Consider the following 17,837-nt stretch of genomic DNA (forward strand, 5'->3'; position numbering starts at 1 on the left):
CGGTGAGGGGCGGGGCGGGGCGGGGCGGTGAGGGGCGGGGGGGGCGGGGCGGTGAGGGGCGGGGGGGGCGGTGAGGGGCGCGGGACACGCCCCCGCCGCGGGAGCGGAGCGGGAGGTCCTCGCCGGCCCTGCCCGCTCCCGGGAGGATTGTGGCGCGGGGTCCCCGCTGGCCTCGGACACTCCAGGACAGTTCGGCTCCGCTGGGTACCGCGGGGTCGCTGCTGAAATACCTGCCCGCCTGAAATGCCCTGTCTCAGCGCTTCCCAGGTGTCACTTGGTTTACATTTTCCCTCTGGATTCACAAGTCTCTGGTTCCCCCTCGGAGACAGTAATCTGCGCCCCCCTCTTCCCCCTTCCTTCCGCCTGGCACGTCTGGCAGTGTCAGCATCTCCCTGCTCCTTTTCGTCTCACATGCCCCAAATCTGTTCTTTATTTTCACTCAATGACTTTTGAGACCACGCTGGGTACAGAGAAAGGTTTTTTCTCCACCAGATAATTTGTCTCAGATCGCTGCTGTCTTACACCCTGATTATATATACAACTCCCTGAGGTTTTGCAGGGGCAGTTCACTGCTCTTTAATGTCCAGCTTCAGTTCCCTGCTCCAACTGGGAGCAGGAACAAGAGGCTTAACTGGACTGTTCAGCTGCAGTTCTCACTGCTGTTAAAAATCCTCCCCATGGATAGAGCGTTCCAGCATGGAAGCTCCAGGGAGCCACATCCCTCCACAGCCTTGTGAGAAAAACTGTGTGTCCTCATGGAGCTGCCTCAATTTTAAGGCAGGAAAAATGACCCCAGCTTCACTGTCTGGAGGCCATGGAGCAGGAGGAACCCTGCGTGGCATGTGGTGCTGCGTCTGGCTGGGACATGGTGCAGAGACCCCTAAAAGATCCATCACCTCCATTTCCCTACATGGCATGCAGGATTTTTGACTTGTGTGGAAAACTGCTCCAATGCAGCTGCCAAGCAAACAGCAAGGATTCAGCCTTGGAAGGAGACAGTAAATGGCTTTGCAGGGAATTATCCCAACAGCAAGCCATGAGTGGCCATGCTTTAAGCTGAAGGAGGGTAGATTTAGATTGGATACTGGGAAGAAATTCTTGGCTGGTGAGGCCCTGGCACAGGTTGCCCAGAGAAGCTGTGACTGCCCCATTCCTGCAAGTGTTCAAGGCCAGGTTGGATGGGGCTTGGAGCAACCTGGGCTACTGGAAGGCGTTCCTGCCCACGGCATGGGGTGGAACAGATGAGCTTTAAGGTCCCTTCCAAGCAAACCAGCCTGTGACTCTATGCTCAGCTGGCAATATAAATGTACCTTGTGGGGCTAAGCACCTCACAGGGGGACAATGAGGCACCAGCATCACTGTGGGGCTGTGCTGCCCTGGGAACAGTGGGAGATGCAGCTCTGTCTGCAGTGGGGTGACTGGGCAGGGATCCAGAGGGATGGATGGCTGGGAGTCCTCCCTTCCCCATAAACCCCACAGAGCTGCTGGGTAGTGCGTGCCTACAGCGGCACTGGGATAGTGGAAGGTGTCCCTGCCCATGGCAGGGAGGTGGACTGAGATGGTCTTTAAGGTCCCTTCCAAGCCAAACCATTCCGAGACTCTGTGATTTCCTCTGCTACTAAAGGGCAGCCATGTTCACCAACACCAAAATTCTGACCTTTCCATGTGAAATTCAAGGTGCATAGCAGCAATAAACCCTCTTAACCACCCGGTCTCAGCCCTGCCCTGCTTGGCTGATTCAGATGCCAGCCATGCACAACCTGGTGAGAAGCTGCTGGAACAAGAGGCCTTGGTTTAGAATCCAGGGCTGATGCCTCAGACCTGTCTGCCCCCCTGAGGGAGCGTCTGCTGCTACAAAGCTGCCTATAAAGGCTTGTTCTCATGCACAAGCCAAAGCAAGACATGGATGTTGATGTGAACCCATCATCAAAACTTGCCCTCCTTTCCCTCCAGCCTAGTTTACCCAAAATGACCAACATTCACTGAAGGAGCAAACAAGTAACTTCACCACCACAGCAGCCAGGTGGCAGGACCACAAAAAACAGCAAAGAGAAGATGCAGGTTCCTGCATCTTCAGGGAAAGTCTGACTCAATAGCAGCCAGTCCACATTCAGAATAAAGCCAGCAGGATCTTTTTTAATTCCATTTTTCACCGCCACAAAGTCAGTTCCTTTTTGGACCATGAGAATGATTTCACTGATCCCAATCTCCCACTGCTGGACACGCCAATCAGGGCAGGACAGTCTGCTGTGGTGTCCAGGATCTACAGAGATTTTTTGGGTCAAGCTCAGGTGAAATTCAGACTTTCCTAAGCAGAGACAGCAACTTCTGGAAGCCCAAAGAAGCTTCTGGGGGGTGCTGAGTGACACAGTCCCCACCACATGCTCCATGGATTTGTGGGTTGGGATGAGGCCTCTGCCTTACTCTGTACCACCTCATACCATGTGATGGGGGTGGCAGGGGGAGAGGAAAGGTTGGGGGGGGGGTTGTCCCTTCTGGTCAGGCAGTAATGAAGGTTGGGGTAATGTCAGGTTCTGCATGTTGAGCATGCATGTCGAGGATCAGCCTGGGCTTTGCCACTGCTGAATGTGTGAACTGGGGGGACCCCAAACACAGGGAGGAGTGGGGGAATGGACCCACAGAGATGAGAAGGGTAATGAGGAGGAATAAAACAGGGGGCATAAACCAGGGCTAGTTTGGCTAAGCGTTGTCCGTGGTCACCACAGAACTTTAATATTTCTTATTAAATGTTTATTGACTATTTCTTTGTGTCATGTCACTCTGACATGGGTGAGTGTGTGCTACTGATGAGGCCTGTGCATGCACCAGGAGATTTGAGGTCACCTGCTGGATGGAGTAGGATTTCAGTGCAGCCACTGGCGTGACTGAAGGGTCTTTAACTTCCAGCCACGGTGTGTAAGTGGTGTCCCCAAAACTAGCTACTGGGGGCAGAAGAGCAGTGTGAGGCAAATGAGGGGTTCCGTGCAGCTGGAGCTGGACTGTGTCACTGCCTGTGTGTCCGGTGGCTTGGAGAGTATCCCCACACACACCCCCCATGGTGAGGGAGGGGGGTGGTGTCTGTGCACTCACCAGCAAAATTCCAGCTGGGCTAGCTGGTGAGGCAAGGGCTGTGGGCTGGGGCTGAGGGCCGGGGTCCAGGCAGGGCTGCTGGGGGGACACTGGGCCCATGTGGGGTGCCCAAGAGTGTGTGTGCTTGTGAACCTCAGGGGGGTGTGTGACCAGTGACCTCCGTTCTCTGCCAGCCCAGAGGAGGAGGGGAGGGGGCTGGGGTGTGGTGAGGCTCCTGTGCAGGATGCTGAGGACAGCAGCGTCTTGCAGGAGGCGGTCTGTGTGTCCTGTGCCTGTGAGTCCTGTGCCTGTGAGTCCTGTGTCTGTGTCCGTGCCCACGCGTGTCTCTGGGACCTGTGCTCACCGTCGCTGCTGTTTGAGTCCCCAGAGGGGAAAGCAGCAGCCATGTCCTGGGCCCGGGCAGGACCCGGCTGCGGCGGCCGGGCAGGGGGTGCCGTTCCCGTTCACCGGAAGCGGCCGCGGCCAGCGCTCCCCCCACCGGAGCCGTGCCGGGGGCGGGGCGGGGGCAGGAGCCCCCGCCATTGGTGGGATTTTTCCGCGTGGAGGCGGGGCCTCGCTCTGATTGGTGCTCAGGCGGGGGCGGGGCTTTCTCCCTGGCGGGATCGCGGCGCGGGAATCGCTCCGGGCGCTGGCGATGGGGCTGCGCGGGGAGCGCCGGGCGGGCGGGCCCCGGGAGGCGGCGGATGGCGCGGGGTCCGGCCGGGACGATGCCCCCACGCTGTCCGCGATCAAGCGCCTGGAGCGGGCGCAGCGCACGGACCGGCTGGACGCGCTGTTCGGCTTCGAGCGGCCTGCGGAGCCCGGCGAGCGGACGGGCTGGCTCATCAACATGCACCCGGTACGGGCCGACAGGGCCGGGGGCGAGCAGGCAGCAGATGGGGGACCTGTGGGAAGACCCCCGATAGGGCCTAGGGAGGGGTTTCCCCACAGAAAGACCCCAGGCGTACCAGGAATGGGGGTTCCACGGAGAAATCGCCTGAAAGGGTTGGGGGACAGGGGTCCCGTGGGGAGGGCACCGATACGGTCTGTGATATGGGGAGGTGTCCTGCGGAGATACTCCGCATAAGGCGTGGGGGAGACAGTCCCCCGGGGAGACCACCGGTCGGATCAGGAGAGCAGGTTCCCAGAGACCCCAGCCCTACTCGGCGGGAGGGGTTCCCGTGGCTGTACTGGCCCTCCCTTGGTTCCCTGGCCCTAACAGGAGGGAGGTCCCACGGGGAGACCTCCGGCAGGCCCCAGGGTGGGAGGGTCCCGCAGTGGGGTCCCGGTTGAGTTTCATGAAGGGACTCGTTGAGTCTTGGTTCCTGTGGGCAGACGGAGGTGCTGGATGAGGACCGGCGGTCCGTGAGCGCGGTGGACTACTACTTCATCCAGGAGGACGGGAGCCGCTTCAAGGTGGGTCTACGGGTTGGGAGGGGTGGAGTATGGGGTCTCAGGAGGGAACCTGCTACCATCGGCCATCTGCTCTCTCCTAGGTGGCCCTGCCCTACAAGCCCTATTTCTACATTGCCACCCAGAAGGTGAGGAGGGGACCCTGGCAGAGATGAGGTCCTCAGGGGAGGAGATGGTGTCCTGGGGAGCTTAAGACCTCCTGCGCAGCCTGCTTTGGGATGGTCTCCTCCCAAGAGACAGAGGCACACTGCTCAGCCTGAGGGTCTCTCGACAGGGCTGCGAGCGGGAAGTGTCCTCCTTTCTCTCCAAGAAGTTCCAAGGGAAGATTGCAAAGCTGGAGACTGTCCCCAAAGAGGACTTGGACCTGGTCTGTATTCCTCTGTGCTCTTAATTAGTGCATTATTTTGGACCTTGCACAGCTCTAGTGATGTAGGAAGGGATGAGTGGAGAAGGAAAGCCGCACACTTGACTTCAGTCTGCTGGTGCTGCTGCGGCATCTCAGAAATGTGTTTGTTATGGCTAATTGCTTATCAGTGATTACATTTCTGTAGCATATCAGCTCTTTCACAGTGCGTTCAGCACATTACTTGTAGGAATTAAAGTGGTTGGAGGAAGAAGGATAGTGCGGGAGGGGGATGCATACTTGATCCACTCTTCCTCTTCTTCCCTGGGTGAACCCCATTCTCAGATGCCTGCACAAGCAGCAGGACTGGCTGGGCCTTTGCTCTGCTGCTCTTGACATGCCCAGCAGAATATCTTCTTGATGCTTTACGCTCCCACCTGTCAGCACCTCTTTTTTGGCCAGGTCTTCCACCTGCATCAGTCTTGTTGGCCTTCCCCCATTTCTCATGGTGCCCCTTCCCGAACTGCTGTTCTCTTGCTGCTTTGCAGCCAAACCACTTGGTGGGCCTGAAGAGGAACTACATCAAGCTGTCCTTCAACACGGTGGAGGACCTGGTGAAGGTGCGGAAGGAGATCTCTCCTGCAGTGAGGAAAAACAGGGAGCGGGACCAGGCGAACGATGATTACACAGCCATGCTGTCGAGGTGGGAGCTCCCTCTTAGGGGAATCAGTCAGTCCCTCATGTTAATAACTCAGAATCATGGAATGGGTTGGATTGGAAGGGACCTTTAAAGACCATCTAGTCCAATCCACTTGCAATGAGCAGGGACACCTTCCACTATCCCAGGTTGCTCCAAGCCCCATTCAGACTGGTCTTAAATACTTCCAGGGATGGGGCAGCCAACAGCTTCTCTGGGCAACCTGTGCCAGGGCCTCACAACCCTCACAACAATAATTAGATTCCCTTGATTATTTCCCAGCTTTTCTCAGAGGTGTTGTCCTTCCTGGGTCTGGTCCCAGCTGTGCCTCTCTGCCACTCCTCTCCAGGGTGGATCTTCCAGCTCCATGCTACACATCCCAGAGACTACCTCTGGGGTGGCATGGCATGGCATGGCATAGCATGGCATGTGGTGATATCTATGGCTGTACATCGAATAGTTTGCATGTTCCCTGTGAAGGGATCTTGAGAGGCACTGGGCAACTTTATTTCTCATTGTAACTGTTTCTCTCCTATCCCCGACTCCTGCTGCTGGTATCACCATGCCAGTGACTGTCCCTGGGAGACAGGCCCTCAAGTAAGGCGGCTGCTTCCCTCTGCTCTTGCAGTGCTCTGAGTGGAGGCAGTCTAAGCATGGATGAGGAGGAAGCCTCCAGAAAAATTGCCAACCAAATGGACAACATTGTGGATATGCGAGAGTACGACGTGCCCTACCACATTCGCCTCTCCATTGACCTGAAGATCCATGTGGTGAGTAGGGAAGAGCTTTGCTTCTGAAGCAGAGAAAGGTTTTTTTCTCTCCAAAACCTTCACAAAGGTATTGGTGATGATGATTCCATGTGTAGAGCCTAGTCCTGTGCTGCTGGGTTTCTTCTTAGTTAATGACACACAGGAAAGATAATTGATTGATGCACGGCCACAGTTCGAGCCTTTCTTCTGGGCTGCATGTGATTCCTGCAGTTCTGTCCCCAGCAGTGCCACAGGTATCTGACCTTCTAGTGAGGCACTGCCTACCCTCCTTGTCTCCACAGGCTCACTGGTACAACGTGCGATACCGGGGCAACACCTACCCCCCCGAAATCACCCGCCGAGACGACCTTGTGGAGCGGCCGGTGAGCACTGGGTGGGCAGGTGTCTTTTTTCAGGTGTATCCACCCAAGGTACTGGTTTCTGACATGTTGCTGGTGTCACACCATGGTGTCAGGGGGAAAGCTCTGTTTCTGGGCGCGAGTAATGACTTTTGGGTTGATAAAGCACTAAAATGATTAGAGGGGAGGTTCTGATTCTCTAGCACTGGGCTTTAACTTCAGGTCAGCTCTGGAATATTTTCTAATGGATTTGATTCTGCCCAGGATCCTGTTGTTCTTGCCTTTGACATTGAAACGACCAAACTCCCTTTGAAGTTTCCTGACGCAGAGACAGACCAGATCATGATGATCTCCTATATGATTGATGGGCAGGTAAGGTTAGCAGGGTGGTTTCCTCAGGTGGTTTCAGGCTCCAGTAGTGAAACCAGGCAACAGCCCAGCATTCCTGTTCAGCCCCACTGGCTCTAGGCTTGCTGTGTTGCCAGCTGCATGGTGAGGCTCTGGAAATGGAATTAAAGTCTGGGTGACGCACATGATCCTGAATTTTGTGATACCCAGCTCAGGTTGCTGGTGCTTCTCTGAAGGTTAGAAACAAAGCTGGTGTCCCATGTTGTCTCTCTGTGCCTTCCCTTTCTGGTGACCAGCGGATGACTCCTAAACGATTGTTCCTCCTTGACAGAAGCTCTGGCTTTTGAGAGGAGAACGTCCGTTGTTTGGACAGCATTTTTGGGTTGCCTGTGAGCCCAGTCCTCCTCACTGCTTCCTTGTCACCTCCTCAGGGCTACCTGATCACAAACAGGGAGATTGTCTCAGAAGACATTGAAGACTTTGAGTTTACTCCCAAGCCAGAGTATGAGGGTCCATTTTGTGTCTTTAATGAACCAGATGAGGTGAGTCAGTTCTACTCAGTAGAGTTTTACCTGCCTGGGGTTCTTGCTGGCCAAAGAGAGCTCATTCCCTGGCAGACTACCTCACTGTGAGTGGGTCTGGCAGGGCTGGCTGTGCTTTCAAGTCTTGGGAAATAAGAGTAAGAATGGTCAGGTTTGGGCTAGGTGCAGAGGAGAGGGGAAGGGTGTAGTAAACTGTATGGTATCCACCACCTCTCCATGGAGGAGATGAAGTTCCTTAAAACACATATCTTTTTTGTTTCATCCCAGGCTCATTTAATCCAGAGGTGGTTTGAACATGTCCAGGAGACCAAACCCACCATCATCGTCACATACAACGGAGACTTCTTTGACTGGTAAGACCAGGAATGACAACTAAGCTGGCAAGGTGTCACCTGAGCTGGGCAGCAGGGTCCGGTTCCATCCTCAACATCCTTCCATAGCTGACAGTGGGGGATCCATGTGGAATGGCCACTTTGTGCACCTCACCAAATCCTGTGGTCACTGGCTTGGCAGTAGGACTTTCTGAAGAGTTCCATCTGTTTGCCTGAGCTGCTTTAAACCCTTGGCAATGTGGGATTTTCAGTGTATGGATGAGCCCAGTCGTGGGAGTGCAGGAAGAGTATCTAAAGAGACCTGAAGGATACTGGGAGAGGGGCGCAGGCAAGCCTTGGAGAGCAAGGCAGAGGGACCACATGCTCCCACCTCTAGAAGCAAGTGTGCTTCCACCTCTATGAGCAAGCAGCTTTGCCTCCTGGGTCACACTGCACTTCTGTTATAGAGCCACAGACTGTTTTGGGTCTTCTTGGAAGGGACCTTAAATATCATCTTGTTCCAACCCTGCTGCCATGAGTAGAAACACCATCTACTAGACCAGGTTGCTCTAAGCCCTGTCCAATCTGGCCTTGGACACTTCCAGGGATGATGTTTCCCCATGTCCTGCAAGAAGTTTTCCCTGTGGCAAGATACATAGATATATCACCAGAAAAATTCTTTAGGCAGTTTGTAATAAAGCGGTTGTGGAACCATTGTTGGAGATGCAAGAAAATGGCAGTTCTTCTCTTTTTCTTCACTCTGCCTCTTTCCCCAGGCCCTTTGTGGAAGCAAGAGCAGCAGCTCATGGAATGAATATGTATCAGGAAATTGGGTTTCAGAAGGACAGCCAGGGAGAGTACAAGGCATCCCAGTGCATCCACATGGACTGTCTGAGGTACTGAATGCTGCCACGGTACAATATAACTGTGTTTGTATCTCTTGGGTTTATATGAAATACTTATGGTTGTATTTGAATACTGTTCTCATTCTGCCTGTTAGAAGGTTTTGTGAACCTTCTTCGGCTGTGTGATAATCCGTTTCTATGATGTCTTCTTCCCTTGGCATGCTACGTGGCACAGGAGCTGCCGAGTCTTCCCCTGAAGGGCTCCCAGGGCTGGCTCTTGCTCTGCAGCCTCAAGTGTTTGATGGCTGATTTACGGGGGACAGAGAAAGAGTGGGTTAAGATCAGGCCATTGGAGCAGGGAAGGGACTGTAACCTCACCCACCAACCTCCTGGCACAGCCAGAAGAGGAAATGACACATGAGGAAGAGGGAGTTGTTTCTTCCCTTGGAGCAGTCTGGGCTCTGGAGCACATCTGGATGTCCTTGCAATCCTTGCTGGATCTTCTCCAGTGGAGAAATGTTTATCTTAAAGCCACAGAGGGAGCTGGAAGTTGGAAATTCTGAGCATTGGGGATGGGATGGACAGTGGGGTTTGTCCTGGTTGGGATAGCTGAAGTTGGACAATCTTGTACCCCACTGTGCATGGGGACTAGGCTGTCCTCGGTGAGAGGTCCCCATGGCAATCCACATCCTCTTTGCAATCCTGAACCTATTTTTAAGGTCATGGCTGGTTTCTCTGCGCAAACTGACGTTTTTGTGATTCTGTTCAGGTGGGTGAAGAGAGACAGTTACCTCCCAGTAGGAAGTCACAACCTGAAAGCAGCAGCTAAAGCAAAACTGGGTTACGATCCAGTAGAGCTGGACCCTGAGGAGATGTGCCGGATGGCTACAGAAGAGCCTCAGGTACTCCCTCCTTGTGCTCTATGGGAAAGCAGCCTAGAGGAGCTGCAGTATGACTGAATCTGTAAGTTAAGAGTGGATTTTGAGAAGTGAACTCAGTCTTTCTCCCCAGACTGCCGATACCTTAAAGGTCTCCGGGAGAAGGAACAGGATTGTGCTGAAGTTGTTCTGGCCCTGACGTTGCACTGTGCACTCTCTGTATTTATTTATATCTGTGTGAGGTAACAGGCGCCACCAAAATCAGAAGCACCATTAAGAGCTGAGACCTGATGAAGTGACAGGAGAGGGTTAGTGCTCCAACTGTCATGGGCAGGGGGTTCTGCTGAGCCCTGAAGCAGCTTCCTGAATCCCAAGTAGGGTGGGTTCCGTGTCTTCATCTGTTCCTTCCTGTTCCTTCCCAGTCAAAGCTGACATGTTGCTGTGTGATTAGAGCTAGAGCAGGATAGCTTTGAAAGTAGCATTCTTTACAGTGGAGAAAAACACCTTTCCCTTCTTCCTGCTAATACAGCCACGTCCAGCAGGAAGCGGTGAAAGGTCATTGTCACTGAGCTGCTCTGTCATGGGATTGGGATTAATTTGCCTCTCTCCTTCCCTGACAGACCCTGGCCACCTACTCAGTGTCTGATGCCGTTGCTACCTACTACATGTATATGAAGTATGTGCATCCCTTCATCTTTGCCTTATGCACCATCATTCCCATGGAGCCTGATGAGGTGAGTGCTTTCCCAAAATGATGATTTCTTTTCCAGCTATGTCTCCCATGCTGCAGGGATGCTCTGGCCGCAGATCTGTTTCCCACTGGACCCTCTGTCCATGTGGCAGGGAGGAAGGGAGGGTGGATTTTAGAGGCTGCTTCTTTCTCCCACATCTCCTGGGATGTTTGAAGTGTCTATAAGAAGATGACACCCAAGGTTGGTAGTGCAGGGCTGGAGCTTGAAGGAAGTATGTCTAATGATGACAAGTTCACTTGCAGTCATGGCCATGCAAAGCTAGGTCTCCCGATGGCTGTTATCAGATGTAGGGAGGATGGCTGGGAAGCTGTCCGTGCTGAGCATGTAGAAAATGCCCATCCATTCCCACCTGGATGAGCTGACAAAGCCTCTCGCCAGCAGAGAGGTGTTGCATGTGTATCACTAGCTGAAGCTGTCTGGCTCACTCTGTGGCTGCAAGGCTAATCCGGTCCCACCAGCACTGGGACAGCACTTTTACTCAATCACAGACTGGTTTCATTTGAAAGGGACCTAAAGTTCATCTCATCTACCCCCTGTCATAGGCAGGGACACCTTGCACTAGACCACGTTGTTCCAAGCTCCATCCAACCTGGCCTTGAACACTTCCAGGGATGAGGCAGACACAGCTTCTCTGGGCAACCTATGCCAGGGCCTCATCACCCTCAGACAAGGATTTCTTCCTAATATCTAAATCTACTTCTTCTGAGTTTAAAACTTGCTTGGGTTTTCCTTCTGCAGGTGTTAAGAAAAGGATCGGGGACACTGTGCGAGGCGCTATTGATGGTTCAGGCCTATCATGCCAATATCATCTTCCCTAACAAGCAGGAGCAGGAATTCAACAAACTTACAGAAGATGGGCATGTGCTGGACTCTGAGACATATGTTGGAGGCCATGTGGAAGCACTGGAATCTGGGGTCTTCCGCAGTGACATTCCCTGCCGCTTCAAAATGGTAAGGGGCTAAAAGCCGGCCCTTGTCCTTGTGGAGCAGCATGGTTGGGAGCGATAACCAGTCCACTAGGGTTGGCATCTGCAGTGTGTCCCTGCTGGGCTTGGGCAGCACCTAGAATCACAGAATCAGTAAGGTTGGAAAAGCCTTCTAACGTCATCAAGTCCAACTGTTAACCCAGCACAGCCAAGGCCACTGCTGAATCATGTCTCCAAGTGCCACATCTACATGTCTTGAACACTGCCAGGGATGGTGATTTCACCAGTGGCCTGGACAGCCTATTCCAATGGTTGACAACTTCCAGGAGACCCTGGGCACATGAAACTGGGCTGGGAATGGATGAGAGGAGGCCTTTAAGTGGCCATCTGTGCTTCACTGGAAAAGCAGGTGTCACACGTGTCACATACTGGAAGCAAGCCAGAGCTTGTTGACAGCAAGGGAGGGTGGTGAAGTGGAGTTTTAGGTTTGTTTTTGAGCCAGTGGTTCTTGGAAGTTATGCCTCTATCCCTTGGGGTCCTGTCCTCCCTCTGTCCTTCTTCCTCCAAAATTAAGCTTCTTCTAAACTCTTCTTGAGGATCTTTTACCTGTTTCTGGATCAGGCTGCTACCTTCATTACCTCCTGCCATGCCTTAGTATATCCCTTATAGCTCCCCAAGCCAGGCAGGGACAGGGGTGCAGGGCAGGAGCTGCCAGCCTGCAGCCAGGGACAGCTGCCCACAGCCTCACTACCATCCCCACATCCCTGCAGAATCCTGCTGCCTTTGACTTCCTGGTGCAGCATGTGGAGAAGACGCTGCGGCACGCCATTGAGGAGGAGGAGGGTCTGCCCTTGGATCAGGTCACCAACTTCCAGGAGGTACAGCACCCTCAGCACAGCTGAGCTGGGTGGGAAGGCTGGGGCTGCTTGTAACATGCTTGTTTTGGTTCCATTTGTGTTCTACATAGAGAGACCCAGAAGCCCATCTATAGACTGAATCCATGAGGATCCCCTTGCCTGGACACTGGAGTCCAGCCTGGGAATCAGAGTCTCTGTGCCGTCTGAGGGATGCAGTTCCTGCATTCCCGTTTGCAGGTTCAACCAGGACCAAAGCTCTGAGAAAGACAGAAAGGGATTTAGAGAGAAGGCAGAGCCCTCAGATATCAAATACTCATGTGCCTCTTGTTCCCCACTTTTTATCAGCTACAAAGTGCAGGTCACTCCTCTTCAATTCCAAGTCTGAAGTTTCTTGGAGGGACGGCACCAGACTGGGGGCTTCTGATCTTTGCTGTTGTCTCCATTAACCCATTTGCACTGAAAAGGTCCTCGATCGAGTAACATTAGGAAGCAGCTGCTCTCTGCCTTATACCCCTACAGAAAAGATCACCTTGGAGGTCCAACCCAAAACCTAAAGCACTGGTGGTCAAGGATTCCCTGATCCTTTAAATCCATTCCCAGAACCTGTGGCAGGTGTCCCTGTGAAGAAATAAAGGATCAAATTCAACAAGTATTTGACTCAGGAACTCCTTACTGCCTGAGTTTCACTTCCCTTTCTCTCGCCACAGGTTTGTGACGAAATCAAGGTCAAACTGAATTCTCTGAAGGATGTCCCCAACAGAATTGAGTGTCCCCTTATTTACCATCTGGACGTGGGGGCCATGTACCCCAACATCATTCTGACCAACAGATTGCAGGTGGGTATCATCAGCCTTCTGTTTCCTAATTTGACTTCCAGATGATCTTGACCATCCCTCTTGATCCCCTTAATAGCTTCCCCTGCTCAGGGCAGGGGAAGCAGATAAGGCTGAGTGTGAAATTCACTCAAACTGCCATGGAATTAGAGAATCACAGAATCATTTTGGTTGGAAAAGCCCTCTAACACCATTGAGTCCAACCATTCCCTCGTCACTGCCAAAACTACCACTAATCTGTGTCTCCCAGTGGCACATCCACATGGCTTATAAATCACTTCAGAGATGATGTCTCCATTAGCACACTGATCTCAGCCTGTGCCAGTGTCTGACCACCCTTTCAGTGAAGAAATTTTCCCTAACATCCAACCTAAACCTCCCCTGGCACAACTTGAGGCCTTTTCATCCCTTGTCTGGGAGAAGAGGCTAACCCCCTCCTGGCTGCACCCTCCTGTCAGGAAGTTGTAGAGAGCAAGGTGCCCCCTGAGCCTCCTTTTCTCCAGACTGAGCTCTTCCAACTCCCTCAGTCGCTCCTCATCAGACTTGTGCTCCAGACCCTTCCCCAGCTCTGTTGCCCTTCTCTGGATACCAGGTCTGCAGAGACTGAGCTACAGCTTTAGGTAGGATTCTTCCCCAAAAAAACAGTTGTTATTTTGAGAGTTTTATGTTCTGGAAAGGCTCCAGGAAAGGGAGCTCACTGAGTACCATCTCTGATGTTCACACCTGCGCTCTCTTGCCACCTAGCACCTGTTCTGGCATGAGTTGTTGTTTGGGGACCTGTCCTCTCTAACACCTGTGTGTCTGTTACTGTGTCCAGCCCTCAGCTATGGTGGATGAGGCCACATGTGCTGCCTGTGACTTCAACAAGCCAGGTGCCAACTGCCAGCGCCGGATGACATGGCAGTGGAGAGGAGAGTTCAGTAAGTACAGGAAGGACCATGCAGTCCAGCCCACAGGGAGGGAGCCAAATTCCTGCTTCTCCCAAGATCAGTGGGGACTGATCACTGCCCTCCTCCACAGTGCCTGCCAGCCGCAGCGAGTACCACCGCATCCAGCAGCAGCTGGAGTCAGAGAAGTTCCCTCCTCTGTCCCCCGATGGACCACCCCGTGCCTTTCACGAACTCTCCCAGGAAGAACAGGCAAAGTATGAGAAAAAGCGCCTGGCAGGTAAAAAAACCCCAACAATCAAGATCATGGTTTGTGCCGTGTTTTGCTACCTGGACTGTGAGTGGTATTCAGCACTAGTGACCCCTCTTAGGGCTGTAGGGTGAGATCAGACTGAGTCTGGCCTCAAAATTTCTCAAGGATGTAAGCAGACTCCTGTGTGCTTACAAAGAGGAGCCAGGCACTGGTACCTCTGTCAGTGCTTGTTTCTGGAGAGCTATGGATTGAGCTGAAACATGAAGGGCTCCATTTTTTGTAAGGCTCCTAATTAAAGCCAGTTAATGAAAAGGAAACATCAACGTTGTCCCATCACCTGGGGACTGCAATGCTGTCCAGCAGAACCATCCAGCTAGCTGGGGGCAGAGCCTGAGTTTGCTAATGGGCCATACAATTAGTTTGTTTCCACCTTTGTCCTTGCATCTCTAATGAGGTGCTGCTTCTCCCCATGCTGGAATCTTCCTCCCGCTTTGCAGTAGGACTGTCCCCTGCTAACCAATGCCTGATGCTTAGCTGTCTCCCTGTCCCTACTGTGCTTATCCCTCTGTACCAGGGCAGCCAGCCCTGAGAACCTCCCTCTGCCTCCTCCCTTGACCAGATTACTGCCGCAAGGCGTACAAGAAGATCCATGTCACCAAGGTGGAGGAGCGAGTCACCACCATCTGCCAGCGAGAGAACTCTTTCTATGTGGACACGGTGAGAGCGTTCCGGGACCGCCGCTATGAGTTCAAGGGGCTGCACAAGGTACCAAGCTTGTGCTCGGCTGCTGGTCAAACTTGTCTTGGCATGGCCAGGGGCCTCTCATGTCTTGCTGAAAACCTCAAAGGATTACTCCATTGGCTTCCCACTGGCAGAGGGCAGGGTTAGATTAGTTATTGGGAAGAAATTCTTCCCTGTGAGGTTGGTGAGGCCCTGGCACAGATTGCCCAGAGAAGCTGTGTCTGCCCCATCCCTGGGAGTGTTCAAAGCCAGGTTGGACGGGGCTTGAAGCAACTTGGTCTAGTGGAAGGTGTCCCTGCCCGTGGCAGGGGGTTGGAACAAGATGATCTTTAAGGTCCTTTCCAACTCAAATCACTGTAGGAGACCCTGGGACTCTACCTCTGGTAGAGTTAATTAACGAGCCAGTTGCTTTGCAGTTCCTCCCAGATTCTCTTCTGCCACGAATCACAGGGCTGTCAAAGAGGCTTATTCTTCACTGATGGTTCTGCTGTTAGCCAGATGTCATGGATTGCTGCAGGCAGTGTATTGGGTTCTTCAGGTGTGGTGCAGCACAGCTGATGCTGGTTGGATGGTGGGAGCTACAGGTTCCTCCCACTGAGTGACAAAGTGCCTCTGGACAACCTCTCCTGTGCTGCTAAAGAAAATGGGATGTTTAACTCATGCTACTGATCTTTGGCAGAGATACTGCTCTACAGTTGCAATAGTATGCTGGGACTGAGTGGGAACCAGTTGAGTGCCACTGGTGGTGATGCGTGAGATTGTCCTGACTCTGCCTGTTGCTGTGCAGGTGTGGAAGAAGAAGCTGTCAGCAGCAGTGGAGATGGGAGATGCCTCCGAAGTGAAACGCTGCAAGAACATGGAGATCCTCTATGAGTCCCTGCAGCTGGCCCACAAGTGCATCCTCAACTCCTTCTATGGATATGTTATGCGGAAGGGGTGAGTCTCCCCTAGGCAATCCAGGGTCCTCAAGAGAGGACCCTTGGAAACCAGGATTGTCTTGATGAGGTATTCACTTGCTTCACCTGCTCCTGAAGCAACAAGATGAGGGTGGTGCTACCTGTACCTCTTGCTTCTACCCATGACTCCTCATCCTGGAGTCTCTTGCCAGACGTTAAATTATGGGAATCTTGTCTGTTAGTGGGTTTCCAGCTTTTCTAGAGCAACATAAGTGGAAAACTTCATAGAAGAACAATGTTCCAGGGCCAGTGTTGATGTGTTTCTTGCCCTCCTTTCCTTGGAGGTCCTCCTGCCCTTCCATAGCTGGGTTTGGGAGGAAGCATATCATGCTCTTCACTGTGACTCCTCTGCTCACAGAGCTCGCTGGTACTCCATGGAAATGGCTGGCATCGTCTGCTTCACAGGGGCAAATATCATCACCCAGGCCAGAGAGCTGATCGAGCAGATTGGGTGAGTGTGTGCTGAGCCAGGAAAGGTCCGTCTGCATCTAGGACAGATGTAGGAGCACCCAGGCTTTTGGGGGGATGGAACACCTTTCCTCTGAGGAAAGGCTGAGAAAGATGGAGGTGTTCAGCTTGGAGAAGAGAGCCTGTCGCCTTAGAGCCCCTTCCTGTGCCTAAAGGAGAGCTGGAGAGGGACTTTGGACAAGGGCCTGGAGCGACAGGACAAAGGGGAATGGCTTTACAGAGAAAGAGGGAAGGGTTAGGTGGAATATTGGGAAGAAATTCTTCCCTCTGAGGGGGATGAGGCCCTGGCACAGGTTGCCCAGAGAAGCTGTGACTGCCCCATCCCTGGAAGTGTCCAAGGCCAGGCTGGACAGGGCTTGGAGCAACCTGGTCTAGTGGAAGGTGTCCCTGCTTATGACAAGGAGTGGAACGAGATGAGCTTTGAGGTCCCTTCCAACCCAGACTGGTCTGGAATTCTGTGATTCTGTGAACATTCAGATTCCTGACACTGCTATGGTTATTTGAGGATTTTCTTTGCAGAAAGGAACAGAAGAGTGAATGCAACAGGCTACCGCTGCTTTTGTGGGGGACACAAAGCTGATCTTCACCTCTCATCCACTTTGCTCCTGACACTGACCTTTATTCCTTCTTTAGGAGACCTCTGGAACTGGATACTGATGGGATTTGGTGTGTCCTCCCCAACAGCTTCCCAGAGAACTTTGTCATCAAGTCAACCAATGCCAAGAAGCCGAAGGTAACCATCTCTTACCCGGGAGCCATGCTGAACATCCTGGTGAAGGTGAGTTTGGCATCTGTCCAGGCCAGCTCTGCAGCTTGGGAGAAGAGGTGGAGAGCTAATGAGTGGGGAGAGCTCCTCTTACATCCCCACTCCTCATGTAGCAAGAGGTGTCAGGGCTGATGGCCCTGGAGAGCATCTGAATGGAGGGTGAGGCTTGACAACCCCCAGCAGAGAGGGGAGTCTGTAAGAGGGCAGGTTTGGTGCATGTTCACCTGTGCAGATAGGGAGTCCAGAGCAAGGTCTAAACAAATCCTCTGCTCACTCCAGCCTCTGTAAGACAAAAGAATATGATTTGAGGGTCCAAAGCATTTTTCTTCTTGGCAGGCAGGACAGATGTTTTGATTTTTTGAGTCCTAAATTGTGCTGTTGTTCCCGGAGGGATCCCTTTGGGCAGGATGTGTCCTAGGGGCATCCCCTGGTGTAACCAGCCAGCTGTGGAGTGAAGCTGTTCTCCCGGGACTTTGCCCACAGGAAGGCTTCACCAATGACCAGTACCAGGAACTGCAGGACCCAACCTCGCTCACCTACGTCACGCGCTCGGAGAACAGCATCTTTTTTGAAGTGGATGGCCCATACCTGGCCATGATCCTGCCAGCTTCCAAAGAGGAGGGCAAGAAGCTGAAGAAAAGGTGAGATTTCAAAGCTTCAGATATAATCCCTTTCCCTGAGTAACAGCGTGAGGATCTTGTTCCCTTTGTGCACATGGTCACATTGTTCTTTGCCCCCGGAGCCTGCAGCATGCTTGACTCGCTGACTTTAAATGGTAGGTTCTTTACATTGGATCATCTTTGAATACAGCTGTACACTTGTCTCCAGTGCCATACTATGGCAG

General features: G+C 52.9%; 1 protein-coding gene across 1 annotated transcript in view; it reads left to right on the forward strand.

Annotated features, from left to right (window-relative positions):
* Positions 1-3,724: 3,724 nt before the first annotated feature.
* POLE (DNA polymerase epsilon, catalytic subunit) overlaps positions 3,725-17,837 on the forward strand; it is a 31,286-nt gene continuing 17,173 nt past the window's right edge. The window contains exons 1-23 of the mRNA XM_027895372.1: positions 3,725-3,928; positions 4,405-4,485; positions 4,566-4,610; positions 4,757-4,849; positions 5,374-5,528; positions 6,151-6,292; positions 6,574-6,654; positions 6,895-7,002; positions 7,410-7,520; positions 7,788-7,873; positions 8,608-8,727; positions 9,446-9,578; positions 10,175-10,288; positions 11,045-11,257; positions 12,003-12,110; positions 12,797-12,925; positions 13,740-13,842; positions 13,943-14,089; positions 14,682-14,827; positions 15,591-15,739; positions 16,118-16,210; positions 16,861-17,005; positions 17,477-17,634. Of these exons, the coding sequence (XP_027751173.1) occupies positions 3,725-3,928; positions 4,405-4,485; positions 4,566-4,610; positions 4,757-4,849; positions 5,374-5,528; positions 6,151-6,292; positions 6,574-6,654; positions 6,895-7,002; positions 7,410-7,520; positions 7,788-7,873; positions 8,608-8,727; positions 9,446-9,578; positions 10,175-10,288; positions 11,045-11,257; positions 12,003-12,110; positions 12,797-12,925; positions 13,740-13,842; positions 13,943-14,089; positions 14,682-14,827; positions 15,591-15,739; positions 16,118-16,210; positions 16,861-17,005; positions 17,477-17,634 (2,864 nt within the window). The remainder of the gene's footprint in view (positions 3,929-4,404; positions 4,486-4,565; positions 4,611-4,756; positions 4,850-5,373; positions 5,529-6,150; positions 6,293-6,573; positions 6,655-6,894; positions 7,003-7,409; positions 7,521-7,787; positions 7,874-8,607; positions 8,728-9,445; positions 9,579-10,174; positions 10,289-11,044; positions 11,258-12,002; positions 12,111-12,796; positions 12,926-13,739; positions 13,843-13,942; positions 14,090-14,681; positions 14,828-15,590; positions 15,740-16,117; positions 16,211-16,860; positions 17,006-17,476; positions 17,635-17,837) is intronic.

This window comes from Empidonax traillii, unplaced genomic scaffold, assembly GCF_003031625.1.
Source record: "Empidonax traillii isolate 1590-97213 ecotype Southwest subspecies unplaced genomic scaffold, ASM303162v1 scaffold459:size589781, whole genome shotgun sequence".
Classification (NCBI taxonomy): Eukaryota; Metazoa; Chordata; class Aves; order Passeriformes; family Tyrannidae; genus Empidonax; species Empidonax traillii.